At 41.6% G+C, this 16,132-nt stretch overlaps 1 protein-coding gene across 1 annotated transcript in view; it reads right to left on the reverse strand.

The window, feature by feature from the left end:
* Positions 1–16,132, reverse strand: part of TTLL8 (tubulin tyrosine ligase like 8) — a 158,604-nt gene that overhangs the window by 44,777 nt on the left and 97,695 nt on the right. The window contains exons 9-10 of the mRNA XM_033958962.1: positions 9,567–9,686; positions 3,892–4,036 (exon numbers count right to left, since the gene is read on the reverse strand). Of these exons, the coding sequence (XP_033814853.1) occupies positions 3,892–4,036; positions 9,567–9,686 (265 nt within the window). The remainder of the gene's footprint in view (positions 1–3,891; positions 4,037–9,566; positions 9,687–16,132) is intronic.

Here is a 16,132-nt window from a genome sequence, read left to right on the forward strand (position 1 = left end):
CATATAACGCGCGAGGGGTATGCGCGGTACGTAAAATCACGTATAACGCGCGCGTTATATCCGCGAAAATACGGTAGTTTAGCTGACCTGAACCATTCTTGTTTTACTCTTATGATTATTATCAAAATAATCGGGTCAGTATTCAAATATCCAAACCAGAGGCTGACCAAAACTGCTTTTTTTCAGTTTCAGCAAACTGAAACCACCATTGAAACATTCTAAAAGCTTTTGGTTGATACTACTGCAATCCAAACTCAAACTCAACCTCAAAACTCAGGTTTGGTTGTATGAATGCAGCACATTTTTTCTAGCAAAAAAAGTGCCCATACGCAAATGCAAGGCCATCCTTCAGGTGTGGGGTGATCACAATAGCTGGGCCCCTTGCAACTCACCATAGAGTCTATGAAAAGGTAGAATTGGTGATAGGAATTTGGGCTTTTTCATTAATACTTGGGGACCATGGGTAGGGTTGCCAGATTTTCCATTCGGAAAATCTGGACCCCCTAGACCTGCCCCCCAGGCCCACTCAGTTCTACCCAACCCTACCCTAATCCCGCCCCCCCCTGCCTGCTCTTGTCCGCCACTCTCCATTGCCCGCTCTTGTCCGCAAATTGTGTTGGGCAGGGAGAAAGTCAGCGCATGCACGGATGTCACACAATGCTGAAGTTCTGCTTAAACTCGACAGTGATCTTAACCATCTGAGATAATAAACACCTTTTACTATACAGTTTTTCTGGAACCTCAGGCCACCACTCAGAGCTCAAACTCGTTCATTGCTCTAAGCTTTATGTGGAAGCTCACAATGCTGAAGGGCATGCTTGCGTGGATTTCCTCCCTGCCCAATGCGATTTGAAGAGGCTTTTCAAAACCCGGACTTGAGATCAGACCAGTCCATGTCACTCCGCAGAAGGGCCACCATCCCTGTGTTCTACAGCGATTCCATAAATCATCCATCTTAATAAAAATGTCGAGTTCTCAGACTGCATCCATATTTGCCATGTCACTTGACCATTTCAAACACATTTTTAAATTCTTGCCATCCAATAATTCACGTCAGAAGCCAGCAATGCACACAGCAACAATATTAATCATAGAGACCATCCTGAATCACCCATTGCTGAGCCTCTCCCAAGTTTTGAAAGAATCTGGGATCCCACATCACAATATTTCCTCAAAAATATATTGTCACTTAATGGTCTCCACCTTCCAAAGGCTATAAACCAATTTCCTGCTTCCAACCTCATTCGTTTTACATTAAGCTTTCGTTACACAAAACAAAAACAAACAGAAAATAGAATAAAATAAAACCTCTCACTAAAATTTATTTGGGCTACTCCAACTTCCCATAAGCCACATTGCTCAGAGTCATAGAATGTGAGTCCAATGATGTCCATCATGCTTAATTAGCATATTTGTTTCCCAGAAGCCCCAACACTAGCATTCAAAGAAATTAATGAAAAAGTCCATAAAAACAAAAACAAAAATTCCATTCAAACACTCATAAGAGGCTATTACTATTCCATGTGAAGAATTAAAGGCATTAAAAGCACAAGATCATACCATTTCAAGTCACCATAAGCCTCTTCCCTCTCCAAACTCATAGCATAAAAAGCTGGCTATACTCCATTATAAATCCATAATATATTTTCCTTTTTTGAAACACATATGTATAAAAACCAAAAACTAAGGGAAAGAGCTTAATGTTAAATATCTAGAGGAAGGGATTTAAGATTTTTTTTTTTTTAATGAGTCCGTATTCCAAACTGTCATTCCAACCTGCCATGACTAATTAACCCTTACTCCATTCTTTGCTGTTGTTGATCCTTAATAAACTCCAGTAAACTTTTAGGGTCCCGATATTGTTTAGTGGTATTATTTAGGGTAATTCTCATAACAACTGGATACATTAATACAAATTTGGCCTCTAACTCTCTGAGTTCTGGCCGAAGATCAAGAAATTGTTTCCTGATCAAAGCTGTTTACTTGGCAAAATCGGGAAGAAACAAGTTTTTTCTCCTGCCATAAAACCTTTTCACTTTTGCTGCCCCTAAAATCTCAAGACCTTGAATATTAAAGGTCTAGGACCATTCTGCTTATTGTAAACTCGAGAGTAGAGAGTTGTGCGGGGACAGAAATCCCACCCGTCCCCACCTGTCCCCGCCAAAGTCCCACCCGTCCCCACCCATCCCCACGAGGACTCCCACCCGTCCCCACCCATCCCCACGAGGAATCCCTCCGTCCCCACCCGTCCCCGCGAGGAATTCCCTCCGTCCCCGCCCGTCCCCGCGAGGAATCCCCACCGTCCCCGCCCGTCCCTATAAACTTCAGAAATAGATATTTCATTAAATTATGCTACTGAATTAAAGGCTCTGGTAGAAACCCATTTAAAAATAAGCAAAAAGACTTTATTAATTTGGAAATATTAATTGGAAAGAATACATACTTTGTAAACGGGTTTCTACCAGAACCTCTAATGTTTATAAATTTTTATCAACACAACTAATATACTACTTTATCCTGAAGCAAAAAAAAAAAAAAGAAATAGAATTTTTTTCCTATCTTTGTTGCCTGGTTTCTGCTTTCCTCATGTTTGCATTCAATTCCTTCCATCCACTATCTCTCTTCTCTCTGCATCTTCCATTTGCTCTGTTACTGTGCCTCTCCCTTTCTCCTCCCTTCCAAATTGGTCTGGCACCCATCTTTTTCCCTCCGCTCCCCCCATAGTCTGGCACCTCTGTCTTCTTCCCTGCCAGCGTCTTCTCCCCACTCCCTCTTCCCCATTTCCTTTCAGTATCCTTCTCCCCCCTCATCTTCCCCATGTCCTGTCAGCCAAGTTCCGGAATCAGAGCAGTGAGAGAGGGAGAACAGGGTGCAGAGCCTGGCAGGGCAGGGCAAAGCACTACACTTGAATATTAACCACCACTACCATCACCCACCTCCGGTTTATATTCAAGTCAGCCTTTTTTCCTCCTTTTTTGGGGAGGAAAAAGTTTACCTCGGTTTATATTCGGGTCAGTTTATATTTAAGTATATACTGTATTTATAAATGATCTGGATATTGGAACAAGTGAGGTGATTAAATTTGCAGATGATAGTAATCTTTTCAAAAGCTGTCAAAGCACATGTGACACTGTAAAAAATTACAGGAAGTCCTTAGAAAATTGGAAGACTGGGCATCCAAATGGCAGATGGGCTGCCTAGCATTTGCTGAGCTGGTACTCACTACTGCTGCTTTGTAAAAGGGGCCCTTAATCTTCAAAAAAGGAGAACAGAAAGCAATCCACCAAGCAAAATACCAAGACAGCAGGCTCCTTCCCAGCAGTATCTAAAATCCTATCTAGGTGACGTGTGAGGTCTGCCACTTTCGCACCTGGCACAAAAGTGACTAGGCGATCTTCATGTCTACCAACCACCCAGCTATCTACAAGCCTAATGATGAATCACCAACTACAATAGCTGTCCTAACCCTTCCCTCCTGGGCAGAAACCCCTGGAGAAACATCCTTGGTGAGAGAGGATATTGCATGTTACTTATCCTTCAGGAAATCTCTCAAATCTTTCCTCTACGACAAATTTCTTGAACCTCCCCCATCACCAAATAACTAAAGACTACCTCATTAGTTGGCCTCTCGCACTGCCTCACCACTACAAACTCAACCCTGCTGTATATGTACTGTCCCCTGTATGATAAACCTACTTTGTTTCTTTACTGTATAAAATACCTATACTGAATATGTACAGTTCGCATTGTATCATCGCTGTAAATGTACAGTCTCTTGCTCTGTAAACCGCTCTGAACTGTTTGTGGTACTGCGGTATATAAAAATAAAGTTATTATTATTATTATTATTCAACCTCATAATAAATAATGAATATTATGCAAAATTCTTACTGAATGAGATGATAGTACTGCTGTATTAATTCATTCCATTCCGTTTCAGTAATTGAAGAAGCAGAGTCAAAATCATCATCAATATCTTCATGTTCCAGCTTCCCAAGGTAGATCTCCCACACATTACAAGCCATGTCTATTAATTCTGAAAAATGGCATTCAGGTTTCATTAGATCATAAAAGCCAAAAGCAGAGCTTAAATCACATGAAAAAAATGAAAACCTCATCATAACTGCTATTCTGTATAATTGTTTTATGAATTAAAGGCTTTCCTTTTGCAATGATCTGTCTTATCTGAGGGACCATCTAATGTACAGTATTACTATAACCCTTCATAATGCCTGAGGAGGGTTATTATCAAGTCCTGTTAGGGCCTTGTTACATCAGTTGCCTCTTAACACGATTGAAAGGGCTCTAATGCAGCTTTTCTTGCCCTAACACACCAATATGTAGGAGACCCCCCTGTCCCCACTTAGGTTTTGCTTGGCAGAATAATAATTTTCTAGAGTCTGGTGCAATATTGACATTGCTGAACATGAAAAACCAGCGGGGCCTGCCGTGAAAATGCAAAATGCAAACCAAAACAAAACTGCAGGATAATGTACAGGGTAGAGGAATTTATTTAAAATACAAAAATCTTAAAAACATGTACAACACATATAAAACAAGTGCATGAGTTATAATAAATGTATCCAAAAAACTGGTCCTAATATTCAAATGGACCAGACCCAACAGGGCCCGTGTTTTGAAGAAACACTCCTTCCTCAGGGGTCTCTACTGATGGCACATAATATATCAGAAAAGCAGATTGGATAAAATAAACACAAGAAAGAATAGGTTTGGAATCTCCTGTCTAAATCGCTGCACATAGATTCCAAGCCTGTTCTTTCTTGTGTTTATTTTATCCAATCTGCTTTTCTGATATATCCTGTGCCATCAGTAGGGACCCCTGAGGAAGGAGTGTTTCTTCGAAACACGGACCGTGTTGGGTCTGGTCCATTTGAATATTAGGACCAGTTTTTTGGATACATTTATTATAACTCATGCACTTGTTTTATATGTGTTGTACATGTTTTTAAGATTTTTGTATTTTAAATAAATTCCTGCACGCTGTACATTGTCCTGCAGTTTTGTTTTGGTTTCCATATTGACATTGCTGTCCATTCATAAGTAGGGTTATACCTGTTTGAGTTCTGGGAGTTAGTGCTTTCGATGTGGCTGTTTGCAATATAGGCTCTAAGTGACTTTTTTGTTATTTCACAATGTACCCGAACAGGACAACAAAGAGAGTTTGGGCTAGATTCTGTAATTGGTGCCCAAAAAAAGATAGGTACCTAAAGTTAGGGCCTACTGCATGTCAATTACACATAAGGTGCCCATTACAGAATCGCGCTTAGTGGCGCCTAACTTAAGACTTAGGCGCCCGTAATATAGGCTAGGGTTTTATAAGCACCTAAATCCTTTACCGAATTGCACTTAGTGGTGCCTATGTCTTCCTCCACCCCTAAACATGCCTAATTTGATGGTAGGCGCTGCTAAGAGCCACGCGATAGGCGTCTTTCTCACAATTAATTTTTATTTTTTTCAATTATGAGCTCATTTAAGCTCATATTTGAATTTACTAATTAACTCCCCATTTTATAAGCTGCGGTAGAGGTTTCTACCATGGGCCAGAGCGGTAAATGCTCTGACCCTGCTCCAACGCTCACAGAATTCCTATGAGTGTCGGAGCATTTAACATCCCGGACCGTGGTAGATACCTCTACCGCTGCTTAGTAAAAGAGGGCCTAAATTAGGTGCCTATTTATTTAGGTGCCTCATATAGATTTTCCCCTTTTGTGTCAATGTTATTGATGTGAAACATTTTTCTATGATGAACAGTTCAGCAGTCAGCCATTTCAGAGATTACCATCAGCCAAAGCAATGCAGATTTATTTTACTTTGTAAATGATACATGTTTCTGTTTCATATCTGCCTTATATGGATAGATAGATACGCAAAACAAAATTTAATCTTTAAATGGAAGGGACAGTTTTCAAGAATGTATTCTGGTACACAGTCTGCAAGCTTTGCACCAAGTCTCAAAGGGAAATGACAAGTGTTCTTTTAGGCACTTCTAGGATGGGTGTTTTTCCAGAATCCTTATTTCCTGGGCAATATCTTGAAGGTTTGTCATATGTCAATCAAGTTATGTGCTGATCACATACAGTTTTACATTTCTGCCTTTCCTGACGTTATCTGTCAGCCTTTCTGTTTGCAGAAAAACTGCATTAAAAACAGTTGGCAAAAAAACTCAACGTCAGCTGAATCTTCAAAAAAGAAAACAAGAGGTGGTGCTGATTCACCACTCTTCTCTTGGTCTCAAATATATTGCTGAGGTTGTTAAAGTACGAGTTAGAACTATGATTAAAGCTACCTTTTTATTAGTTAAGTCTGCTGCAATGTTTAAGATCTGTTTTCTCTCTGATTTAAGATTTCCTATTCAAGCTCAGTAGACTACTACAAGTCTTTGCATCTTAGGCCTGTTTTACTAAGGTGCGTTAACCGATTAGCACGTGTTAAATGCTAACACGCGCATATTAGTCTATGGATGTGTTAGTGTTTAGCGTGCGCTAATTCAATTAGCGCCCGCTAATCGGTTAGCGCACCTTAGTAAAAGAGGGGGTTAGTCTGTCTGTATCCTTGTTAAAATCACTGCAGCCAATTAAAAATGCTACAGCGTAGCTTATAATTATTATGAATACAGTGGTACCTTGGATTACAAGCATAATCCGTTCCAGGAGCATGCTCGTAATCCAAAATGCTCGTTTATCAAAGCGAGTTTCCCCATAGGAAATAATGGAAACTCGCTGTGGTACGTTCCCACCCCCCCACCCCACCCCGAGGCCAGGGCGCTGCTCCCCCCCCCCTCGCTCGCAAAGTACCCCTCCCCGCGTGATCCGGCACCCCCAGTGAGAACAGGCACCCCCCGCCGGACCAACTTTAACTCACCCCCCCAGTCTGGCACCAGCATGAGAACCGCTCCCCCCCCCCCCGCTCGCAAAGGCCCCCTCCGCTCGAATCGGCACCCCCCCCCCCCCCGCGAGAACAGGAACCCCCCACCCGACTAACTTTAACTCATCCCCCCTTTGGCACCGGCACACAGCCCACAAGTGCCGGTGCCGGTGCCGCTTCAAGATCTTCTTCTTCCCAGTCTCTGCAGGCTTTCAGCATGCATCTGCGCATGCTCAAGCCCTTCTAATTCTCCCTCTCGCCGAGATTCTTGGCGAGAGGGAGAATTAGAAGGGCTTGAGCATGCGCAGATGCATGCTCAAAGCCTGCAGAGACTGGGAAGATCTTCAAGCAGCACCAGCTCTTGTGGGCTGTGTGCCGGTGCCAAAAGGGGGGGGTGAGTTAAAGTTGGTCGGGTGGGGGGGGGGTTCTTGTTCTCGCCAGGGGGAGTGCCGATTCGAGCGGGAGGGGGCCCTTTGCGAGCGGGGAGAAGCGATGTCGGTTATCGGGGGGTGCTCGCAAATCAAGTCAACACTCGGTTTGCGAGACACGTTTTGCGAGAATGTTTTGCTCGTCTTGCAAAACACTCACAAACTGGGTTACTCGCAAACCGAGGTTTGACTGTATATTACTCTGCTATTACATTACCTACACTGATTGTCAATATCGTAGAAGTTAAATTTTTAAGATATTTGCGTTGATCTTTAAAATATACCCCCTCTTTTACGCTTTTTAGCGCGCACTAAACGCTAGCGTGTGCATGTTATACAATGGACGTGTTAGCGGTTAGCGCACGTGTTGATTTAGCGTGAGCTAAAATGCTTAGCGCGCCTTTGTATTATTAAGAAGGGTATTACAACCAGAACGAAGGAAGTCATCATGCCGCTGTACCGCGCGATGGTACAACCACATCTGGAGTACTGTGTTCAACATTGGTCGCCGTACCTAAAGAAGGACATGGAGACACTTGAGAAGGTTCAGAGAAGAGCGACAAGAATGATAAAAGGTATGGAAAGCCTTTCATACGCAGAGAGGCTAGAAAGGCTGGGGCTCTTTATCCTGGAGAAGCGAAGACTCAGAGGAGACATGATAGAGACTTACAAGATCATGAAGGGCATAGAGAAGGTAGAAAGGGACAGATTCTTCAGCCTATTGGGAACTACAAGAACAAGGGGGCACTCGGAGAAATTGAAAGGGGATAGGTTTAGAACCAATGCTAGGAAATTTTTTTTCACTCAGAGGGTGGTGGACACCTGGAATGTGCTACCGGAGGATGTGATAGGACAGAGTACATTAAGGGGATTCAAAGAGGGATTGGACAAGTTCCTGAAGGATACGGGGATTGAGGGATATAGACAGAGGTAGAGATAGGATTAGGATAGAGGTAGAGATATGATCATGAAAGGGTATAGATAGAAGAAAAATGGGAATTAAAGGGATATAGGATACGGGGATTGAGGGATATAAACAGAGATAGAGATAGGATTAGGATAGAGATAGAGATATGATCATGAAAAGGTTTAGATAGAAGAAAAATGGGGATTAAAGGGTTATAGACAAAAGATCACTTACAGGTCATGGACCTGATGGGCCGCCGCGGGAGTGGAGTGCTGGGCTTGATGGACCCCTGGTCTGACCCGGCAGAGGCAACTTCTTATGTTCTTAAGGCCATAGAGTCTGTTCACTAAAATGTCATAAGATTTTGCTGAAAGTAAAGCACAGTAATCTGTAAAAGTTGTACAGCAACTTTTTGGGGAACATGGCCAGCATCTGTCCTTCAATTACAGCACAGGGTAGCATTTACTGATCTCTAAGTATGTGGTTGACAGTGTAGTTGAATCAGCATTATTGGCAAAGCACTACAGAAGCAAAGATGGATGCCGAACGTGGTGCTCTGTCTTCAGCCTGCGTAAATTCATTGCTGGGGGGGAGAGGGTTTCAGACCTGGTGAGCCGACGTCTGGAGCCCTGTGGTGCAGAAAGGGGAGACCTCCCAGATTTATAAGTGCCTACATACTCGGAGAGGGCTGGGGAGAAAAAGTTGGGGCAACAGCTGGGAAAGAAGTCTGCTCCATTGGGGTGTTAACTGCTATGGTTGAGAATGGTTACAAAGTGATGTTGTGGTAGAATTATACCCTAGTGCAGTGTTTCTCAGCTCGGTCCTGGAGTATCCCCTTGCCAGTCAGGTTTTCAGGATATCCACATTGAATTTGCATAAACTTGATTTGCATACACTGCCTCCATTATATGCAAATTTCTTTCATGCATATTAATTGTGGATATCTTGAAAACCTGACTGGCAAGGGGGTGCTCCAGGACCGAGTTGAGAAACACTGTCCTAGTATGTTTGGAGCAAATGGGAAGAGGAGATGATGTGAGTTGCTGGAGAGGATGTGGGGATAGCGGGACGGACTGTAGAGTCATTTGGGGATTCCAGGATAGAATATTTTGGGTGATATCTGAAATATTGGAGAAATGCTTGGACTTCTCTTTTGTGCAAGCTTTGGCTGAAATGTATGAGGTAGATATTTCCACCATAAAGAACTGAATGCTCTAGCCTTGATATCAGTTACCTGAGAACCTGTGTGACATTCAGACATCTCTGTCTGCTCATTTCAGCTGTTGCTATCATTACTGTCAATGTATTCTTTGATATGTCACATAATTATTAAAGTGCTGAATTACCTGCCCCGTTCTCTATCTTCATTTTATAGTCTTCTGTGCTGTTCTCAGAATCTTTTTGAGATACACTGTGAGTCAGGACCCATTTGAGTATGCTACATGCCGCGTTGTGTCTGAAATCATCTGAAATAATGTCAAAAGGAGTTTTAGTCTTACGCGTACAGAAGCAACAGTGGTAACAGAAAACCTTTTAGCGAATGGCAATTCATACAAAATCATAAAATTCCCCCTTTCACTGCCTAAGATAATTTTGAATAAAGGCACATCTCCAGGGATGCACAACCCTCACTCTTCACTCGAGGAATTTAGGTGCTCATGTTATCCTTTCTGAAAAAAAATTATGTTATTATAAATAACAATAATAATAATATGTTCACTATCCAATTTTTAGTACTTTTTTGAACAATAATTGTGATAACTCCATCACAACAATTCTAAAGATGAGATTGCAGTTTCTGGAAACTTCTTCTCGTATGTGATTCCCACCAATGTGCATTTACATAATCTGGAGTACTGTGCTTGACCTTATAAGAACCCCAGGCAGATAATGCACTGATATATTCAATCACAAATACAGCACAAAACAACTGAAGAGTGAGCCTAAAATCTAATCTAATCTAATCTTTGGTTTATATATCGGGTCATCACCCAATAGAGCTCGACTCGATTCACATATAATTAAGACTAGAGTACATAGCAGAAAACATAGGAGAAGGAAGAACTAATTAAAAACTAAAGTACATAAGAAAAATAAGTATAATATTACCATTTCGTTGAGGCTGTAAAACCATGTAAAAATTGCGAGAACAACAAAGTTTTCAGGAATTTACAAAATAATTGTAGCTGGCCTAAAAGCCTAATGGAGTCGGGAAGTTCATTCCAGATCTCTACAAACTTGAAAACAAAAGATCGACTGAGCTTCCAAGCAGATTTAATTCCCTTAAAGGAAGGGAAGGATAGCTTATATCTTTGTGAATTTCTCAAATGACAAAGTCTAAGGGTATTCCAGCATATGGGGACAAAAGGATCAAATATTCCATAGAGAAGCTTGAAGATTATGCATGTGCATTTAAACTGGATTCTAAAGCGAACTGGGAGCCAGTGAAGCTTTATCAACAAAGGGGAAACATGATCATACTTTCATTTCCAAAAAATGAACTTAGCTGCAGTATTCTGTATTAACTGAAATCACTTTATACTACTCTGCTTAATGCCCAGATAAACTGAATTACAATAATCTAGCTGAGAAAGCACAGTGGATTGTATCAATACTGAGAAATGTTCTTTTTATGCACCTGTACTTGCAGCTGGGAAAATGGCCAAGGGGACTGAAAGTGACAGAAACTTCTGAAAATGGCAGCAGAAGCGCCATTGGCTCCAATCAGGACTTAAAAATTAGGGTGGGAAACTACTCAGAGAATGACACAGGGACAGAATTTGTCCCCATTCTCGTCCCCTCGGTTAACCACGGGAAGCCATCTCCATGCTATTATTTAAGGAGAGAGGGAGGAATCAGAGTATGAATGGGCACAGCCACGAACCCTCAAGCCTTGCATTGAAGAATGCTGGTTTAGAAGGACTGAGGTTGAGATAGACATTAAAGAATGACACGGGATGGTTTCCTGCGGTTATTCTGAGAGGAGAATGAAAGAGTTGAGGAGGAGGAGAGAGAAGAAGGAGAAGAAAGTAATAAGGCTGGCAGGAGAGGGAAGGAGAACTGGAGGAGAGTCATCATCTTATACTTTGGGGTAAAAAATCTTAGGGCACCTTTTACTAAGGTGCGCTAGGCTTTAATGCGCGGAATAGCACGTGCTATATTGCCGCGTGCTAGACCTTAACGTCAGCATTGAGCTGGCGTTAGTTCTAGAAGCTTAGCGCACGGTGTAGTGTGCAGTAATTTTCTGTGTGCGCTAAAAACGCTAGCACACCTTAGTAAATCATTCCGAAAAGAAATCAAAACCCTACTATTCAAAAAATCTATACAACCTCCCAACCGACCCTAACAAGTAACCAACCCTAAACTCTTCTTCCCTACTAGTATTCCTCAATTCTCCTCCCTTCCCCAACTTCTCCCCTCTGCCTCCTCTATTAAACCTTCCCTTTACAGTAATCCCCCTGCATCTACTATGTAAACGTCCCCTAAATTGTAATTCCTTGCATCTATTATGTAAGCATCCCCCAACTGTAACTTCCTAGAAAATCCCAGCTAACATATACTATATCCCGCTTAGAACTGTAAGCATTCCCTAAATTGTAACTTCCTGGAAATGTCCAGCTGTCTTATACTGTAATCCGCTTAGAACTGCAAGGTAAAGGCAGAATATAAGTCACTAATGTAATGTAATGTAAAAGAGTTTTGGTTCTTTAGGCAATTAATATATTTCTTAGTATCACACACTTGCTACATGGAAGCCTGAATATTATGCCTAAGAATCAATGGCAAACGTTTATCTATTGGTTTATTCAGCCTTATCCTTCCAAATCTAAATATATCAAAGGAACTGGATTAGAATGTAATAGGGTATGGATTTTATCCCATTCAAATACCTTCAAAAGGATACCTCAGCCCCACCACTCCACCGCTAGATATCTCAAGAATGCGGGAAGAATTACATGGTGCCTCATCATTGGCTGCCCATCTTGAATGCAATATTGATAATTCACTGCTTAATCCTTTTTTATAATTTGTAAATTTAAATACATAAATAGTATATATATATAGATGTAAAATATTAAATATTAAAGTGCTTTAGTACTTAACTTGATCACAGCCAAACCTGGGAGTCTGACCCGACATGTTTCGCACAACTAGTGCTGTCTCAAGGGTCTCCCAAGGTCGCTGCCGTCATTCGACTCACTAGTAAGGTGTATGTGAAAGATACATACACCTTACTAGTGAGTCGAATGACGGCAGCGACCTTGGGAGACCCTTGAGACAGCACTAGTTGTGCGAAACATGTCGGGTCAGACTCCCAGGTTTGGCTGTGATCAAGTTAAGTACTAAAGCACTTTAATATTTAATATTTTACATCTATATATATATACTATTTATGTATTTAAATTTACAAATTATAAAAAAGGATTAAGCAGTGAATTATCAATATTGCATTCAAGATGGACAGCCAATGATGAGGCACCATGTAATTCTTCCCGCATTCTTGAAATATCTAGCGGTGGAGTGGTGGGGCTGAGGTGTCCTTTTAAAGGTATATGAATGGGGTAAAATCCATACCCTATTACATTCTAATCCAGTTCCTTTTATATATTTTGAATATTATGCCTAGCATCCGTCTGTAAGTTGTTGGTGATATGTAAATTAACCATTTGAAGAAAAAAAATAACTGTGTGTGTTCTAGCCTCTCTTTAATCTCTAACAGCATTCATTGTTTTATTTATCGTTTTATGACAGAGCAATGCACAGCTTCCTGGTCAGACCAATAAAATTATAAGCAAACTGTTCTTATCCCTTCTGATTCAACCTCCAATTTACGACAATCCAAGAATGTAAAACCTTTGAAATCAAAATGATAAGGTAGTTTGACCCCTATCTGACAGGACATAACAGAGATCTGGGCTTTCTTTCCCACTATCAAGACATTTAAAACTGCTCCGTCACCTCTGTCTCCCGCACCTCTCTGTCTCCTGCCCACCCAGCCCTCCCCTTTTCCTATCCCTGAAATGCTTTCACATTTTCCTTATATATACTGATATCTGTCAACATTTGCTTATTCTGATCTGAAGAAGAAGGGTTACCTTCAAAAGTTCATCATAAAATAAACTGAGTTAGTCCAATAAAAAAGTGTCACCTTATTTCCTTAGGCCCTCTTTTACTGAGGTGAGCTAACCAATTAGCGTGCGCTAATCAATTTAGAACATGCTATACGCTAACGCATACATGTTAGTCTATGGACACGTTAGCGTTTAGCGCGTGCTCATTTGATTAGCGGTTAGCGCACCTTAGTAACAGAGGGGTTTTTTTTTGTTTTATTTCTCTATACTACCTTGGAAAGTAGACTAACATGGCCACCACACCATTTTACTCAACTTCCATTTTAGAAATCCTCATCCAATAGGTTATCCTCAAAGTTGACACCAATTGAAAGGCAAAAGAATCAGCACAGTAAATAATCCACAACATAAAGCAGCATAAAAACAATAGCCCAAATATCACATTGTTTTATTCTTAATAAATACTTAAAAAAACACAAATGCACCACACTAATATCCAAGCTGAGTACAACTTATGGGTATAAGAAGATATAGGGCTTCTTTTATGAAGCCGCGGTAGCGGCTTTAACACGTGCGACTTTTAATCACACGCTACCCCCGCGCTAGCCGAAAAACTACTGCCTGCTCAAGAGGAGGCATTAGCGGCCAGTGCGTCTGGCAGATTAGCGCATGCAATTACGCACGTTAAACCGCTACCGCGGCTTCGTAAAAGGAGCCCATACTGTACACTAATGGCCTCTTTTACAAAGCCGTGCTAGTGGCTGCCGCGCGGCAACAGCCCCGAAGCTCTTTAAATCTCTATGTGCTTCGGGGCCCTTAGCGCAGCGCTGCCACTAGTATGGCTTTGTAAAAGAGGCCGTAAGACTTAGGGGTCCTTTTATTAAGGTGCGCTAACCGATTTAGCACACGCTAAAGATTAGCATGTGATAAATGCTAAGGTGCCCATACAATATAATGGATGCTGTAGCATTTAGCGCATGCTAAATCAGTTAGCGTGCCTTAATAAAAGGACCCTTAGTGTTAATAATATGTGGATGCACCACGCCACAGTGCCTGGATGCACCAAAACCAAAAGTGAGTGCTATACCAAAAACCATCACAGAAACACTCTAACTCTGTATTGTACCACCTTTACAGAAGCTCGTGTACTGTAATACATTGGAGAAGCTCACGTAAACCGCTCTGAATTGACCCAACCAGTCATTAATAGCAGTATAGAAACTTTCAATAAACAATAAATATATAGGCCAGCGATGGCGAACCTATGGCATGCGTGCCAGCTGTGGCATGCGAAGGCCTTGCAGCTGGCACGCGGGAAGGTCCGCAATTAAGATATTTGGGGAATTGCAGTCACTTCTCCAATACATCAAGACTACAAATAAAACATCTCTTCTTAGTCCTCTGCTGTCACATAAACCTCCAGCTCACTAAGGTTGGACATTGCTGAGCTGCCTCTTGTTATCCGGATTTTTCATTGTAAAAAGCGCGGACCCCGTGGTTTGGTTTTATTGATAAGCGCTTGTCATTTTTGTTTCAAAGGTGAGAGTCTGTCATTGCTTTTATAGAACATTAAAGTTTGAACATATCGCACGATTATCTTTCCTGTGCATCTTCCTTTAAATTACATTGTGCTTCTGCATTCTAGCCCTGCCCCTGGACTTCAATGGGCGGGGCCTGCATGAGGTCATGTGATTGGGCTGCTCAACCTAAAATACCCGGGCCTATTTTTTGTCCCAGTCCGGCCCTGCCTGGCAATGTGTTCCTCGCGGCTGCCTGAACCGCTGCGGGACTGTGAGAAGCAAAGTCTCACTCCCCGCCTCCGCCTCTGAACCCGCCCAGGTACTCGCCTACAGCACCGAGCGTTCTTCTGTCATGCCCTCCCACCCTGGCGGGAGACTTGAGGAGAACAGGAGACGCAATCTGCATTCTACATCATTTGTTATTAGGTAAACTTCTACTTTGCCCTACCTGTGCTGCCTAAGTTTAATTGGACCAATAATACTAATGTTAATTATAAACTTACCTGGGCTCCTTTTTAAAAACCTATTAAATTATCTGGCTATTTGTCTAGGTGTCCAGGTTAGGGTTGCACAAGTCCGGTTTTCACCCGGACAGTATATTTTTTGACAAAAACGGATGTCTACAATTAGTAAAATTCCCCAATCACATATTTTTTTATGGGGACGGATTTGTATACAGCACTTCATTAGATTTTTTTTATTATACAAATTTTATCTTTTTGTAGACTTGAAGTCTTGAACAAAGAAAATGAGTACAGCAAAAAAAGCAAAAACAGATAGTGGAAGACCATTCCAAGAGGCCTGGACAGAGACTTATGGAGTGATTGAACGCAGTGGGAAAGCATTGTGTATTATGTGTAATGAAAGTGTTGTGTCTCGCACATCAAGTGTCAAACGTCACTTTGAGACCAACCATAACAGTGTTGCTGAACTTGGTTTAGCTCAAAGAAAAGAGTTCCTTGTAGGAAAATTAAACAAATATCACTCCCAGTCTCTTAGTTTTAGCAACTATCTTTCAAAAACTAATCATCTTACAGTTGCCAGCTTTCAAATTTCACTGTGCATGGCAAAACATGGTAAGCCCCTCTCTGATGGAGATTTTATCAAAAAGGTAATTTTGGCTGGGAGTAATTCACTCTTCCATGATTTCCAAAACAAGGATAAAATTGTGCAGCGCATCTCTGAGATGCCACTAAGCAGAAATACTGCAAAAGATAGGGTTCTGCGAATGGCTGCTGATGTTAGTCAACAGCTTACTTGCAACTTACAAAAAGCACCCTTCTACTCCATGGGCTTGGATGAAAGTACAGATATTACTAA

The sequence above is a fragment of the Geotrypetes seraphini genome, chromosome 9, assembly GCF_902459505.1.
Source record: "Geotrypetes seraphini chromosome 9, aGeoSer1.1, whole genome shotgun sequence".
In the NCBI taxonomy this organism is placed as follows: domain Eukaryota; kingdom Metazoa; phylum Chordata; class Amphibia; order Gymnophiona; family Dermophiidae; genus Geotrypetes; species Geotrypetes seraphini.